Below are 3,002 nucleotides of genomic sequence, written 5' to 3' on the forward strand. Positions count from 1 at the left end.
AGTGTCTGCCCCCTGGTGGTCACTGTGTGTCATAGCGACCAGTTGTTCCACCATTAGGGTCAATTTGCATATTACTCTTTTATTATATAGGATATAATATATAATTTTAATTTTTTTATTTTGCAAGTACGCTTATTAAAGCTGGGGACAATACAGCAGCCGAAAAGCTGGGGACAATGAAACAAAGGAAGGGCTTAGGGTAGAAGAAGCAACAGGAGACCTAGGTGAGGCTGCTTTGGCTCTCTAGAAACGTTATAGGAAAGAAGTGATCCAAGGTGGGTCTGCTGTCACCTCACTGGAGAATAAGAGAAAAAAGCAATATGTTTTCTTTAAAGGAATATTTTATAGAAAAACCATGTTCATATTAAATAATTTTAAGGTTGATTTGGTATTTATATATTTCTATTTTTTTCTTTTCACATTGCACAAGAAATAGGTTCTGGCTATGAAATCCAAACTACCCCTGGGACAATCAGCTTCACCGAGTCATTTGTCATGACAAATGGCTTATCAATCACAGTTAAAACAGTCCAGGATTTGGTTAAGACATTTTTTTTCGTTCTTGTGAAAGATTTACTTCTTAAGATAAGTCCAAAATATCTAACATATTGAGGTGTAAATACTTAGACAGAAAGTGTACTTACACATCAAAAGTCAAAAACATTTAGGAGACCATATATTTGCCTAATGGGCTCAATAAAAGATTTAAAGATATTTTCTTTTATAGTCACACATTTTATTACAAATTTATTTTGTACCCAATAGAAAAGCAAGTTTGGAATCTATTTACAAGTACTATACACTTACATATATTATATACAGTTAATGAATTTAAAGAAAATGGGCAGAGAAACAATATATATGGAAGAATATGCCACTGTACATGGTTTATTATCATGGTCCTTTGTATTACTGAATCTTTACCGTAGTAATAAATACAGTTCTATATTTACACATATTATAAAACATCTCATAAATGTATTTCTTTCACTTCCAAGTTAAAACATCTGATCAAAATAAACATGCTTATATAAAAATAAATCTACCTAACAGTCTTTTGGTTTGAATGTATTGAAGCTAATGTAGTATAATAAAGTTACAAATTAATCCTTTGACCTTTAGTATTTAATAATCTTGCCTCTTAAAATACCTAACACATGTATTAAATATGGAATAAGCAGAGAAATCATGTTCCTGACATCAAATGAGTTGATCCAAAGACAACACAGCTAAAACCAAGCTAAATAAACAGGATAATATGTTACCAAGTCTCTGTTGAGTCCAAAGTGATTTCAGACATTGTTGCTAGAGCTACTGGAGATGCATGTGTGAGAAGTTATGTTGGTGGATTTAATTTATGTCATGTCTGCATTTGATCATTACCTTAAGATACACATCAGTTTGAGTCAACTGATAAAACCTCTTTCGAAAAATGCTCGCCCAGGAGAAAGAAAAAAGAAATCCCAGGCTGCTTACCACATTCACTAGGTATGTCCATTGCCGGCAACAGACTTTTCTTCTGAGTTTTGGGCACCAAGGAGTTAAAATGAATTCAACAAGGCATTCCTCACCTGAGAGGGTTGCCTTCATGGCAATTTAAGAATTTTAGTTCATCTTCCTCTCAAAATATTTGTAAGCAGTTTTATTCCACTTAGGATGGAACCATCTAGTGCTGATAAATAAAATCCGGCATGTCTAAAAATGATGTGAATGTGAGCAAATTAATAATGCCTTATTTTATCCATTCACTGGGTTGAGGGGAAATGGGTGACATGGAAGGATCCTTTTTGAGGAAAGGCAAAGGAGGACTAAAACATCTCCACGTGGTCATTAAAATGAAATCCTGTTGGTTACAACTTTACTTGGTACCATAGGCCACTTAAAACCCTTATTTTCCTAATACTCCCCAACCATCTTTTCATCTTTTGAGGAGTTGGGGGGTTGAAAACCTTTTTTTGTGAGTAAGGGTCTCCCCCGCACTCCTTAGAGTAGTGATTTTAAAAAGAATTCAATTGAATAATGGAGAATCTCTTTTGAATATTTCCATCTGCTTAAAAAAAATATGGGCTTCCCTAAATAGTGTGACTGACCTATCTCTTTGCTGAACAAATTATACAAGCAGCATTTAGACTTATTTTTCACTCCAGTCTCAATAGATTTCCACCTTTTTTTCCACTGAGATACAGATTTTTTTTTTTTTAAAACAAGTTTCAACTCTGTTTAGTTACTGCTCAGATATACCCGACCTCACATTTTGGGGTTTTCAATTTTTGGAAACTTTTTCTCTCCCATTTCATTAGAGACATGGGACAAATGCCACAGATGACAGATGACAGCTTTCCGTCTTTGGGTAAGTGGATGGCGACCCCGCGTTGGAAGGCAGGTCGTAGGCGATGCTGGCGCTGGTGAACGTCACCAAGGCTTGGGTCGAGTCGCAGGACTGTTTCTCAACATCGTCGGAGTTGATGGACATCAGGCTCGAGTGCTTGGACCTCGCCCAGAAGTGGGCTTGCTTCCCCAGGCTCCCCAGATCCTCCTTAAAATGGGGATTGAAGAGGATGTAGAGAAGGGGGTTGAGGCAGGCAGGGAGCGGGCCAATCACCAGGAGGATGAACTTGATGACCTCGGGGCCGATGAAGGTGAGGTTAAGCAGCGAGGAAAAGGACAGGAAGGCCACGGGGCAGTAAAGGATGCAGTTGGTGAAGAGCAGCAGGGCGATGTGCTTCACCATCGAGCAGTCCCAGATGTTCTCCAGGTCTCCCTTCTCCAGGTTGCAGTAGAGCTTGGTGTAGGCGATGGTCATCACGAGGAAGCAAAGGGAGTTGAGCAGGACCAGCGCGACCATGTAGCCCGTGGTGCTGGGCTCCCCGAAGGGCAGCGGCAGGCAGAGCGGGGAGGCGCTGTACTCGCTGCCGCCCAGCAGGGGCACCGTGGCGATGGTCAGCGCCAGCACCGCGCACAGCAGGATGATGGCTTTCAGGCTGGAAAAAGCTTTCTGCTCA

General features: G+C 39.8%; 1 protein-coding gene across 1 annotated transcript in view; it reads right to left on the reverse strand.

Annotated features, from left to right (window-relative positions):
* Positions 1 to 359: 359 nt before the first annotated feature.
* Positions 360 to 3,002, reverse strand: part of LGR5 (leucine-rich repeat containing G protein-coupled receptor 5) — a 102,202-nt gene continuing 99,559 nt past the window's right edge. Inside the window, exon 20 of the mRNA XM_015561329.1 lies at positions 360 to 2,995. Within this exon, the coding sequence (XP_015416815.1) occupies positions 2,297 to 2,995 (699 nt within the window). The 3' untranslated portion in view covers positions 360 to 2,296. The remainder of the gene's footprint in view (positions 2,996 to 3,002) is intronic.

The sequence above is a fragment of the Myotis davidii genome, unplaced genomic scaffold (genome assembly GCF_000327345.1).
Source record: "Myotis davidii unplaced genomic scaffold, ASM32734v1 scaffold54, whole genome shotgun sequence".
NCBI lineage: Eukaryota > Metazoa > Chordata > Mammalia > Chiroptera > Vespertilionidae > Myotis > Myotis davidii.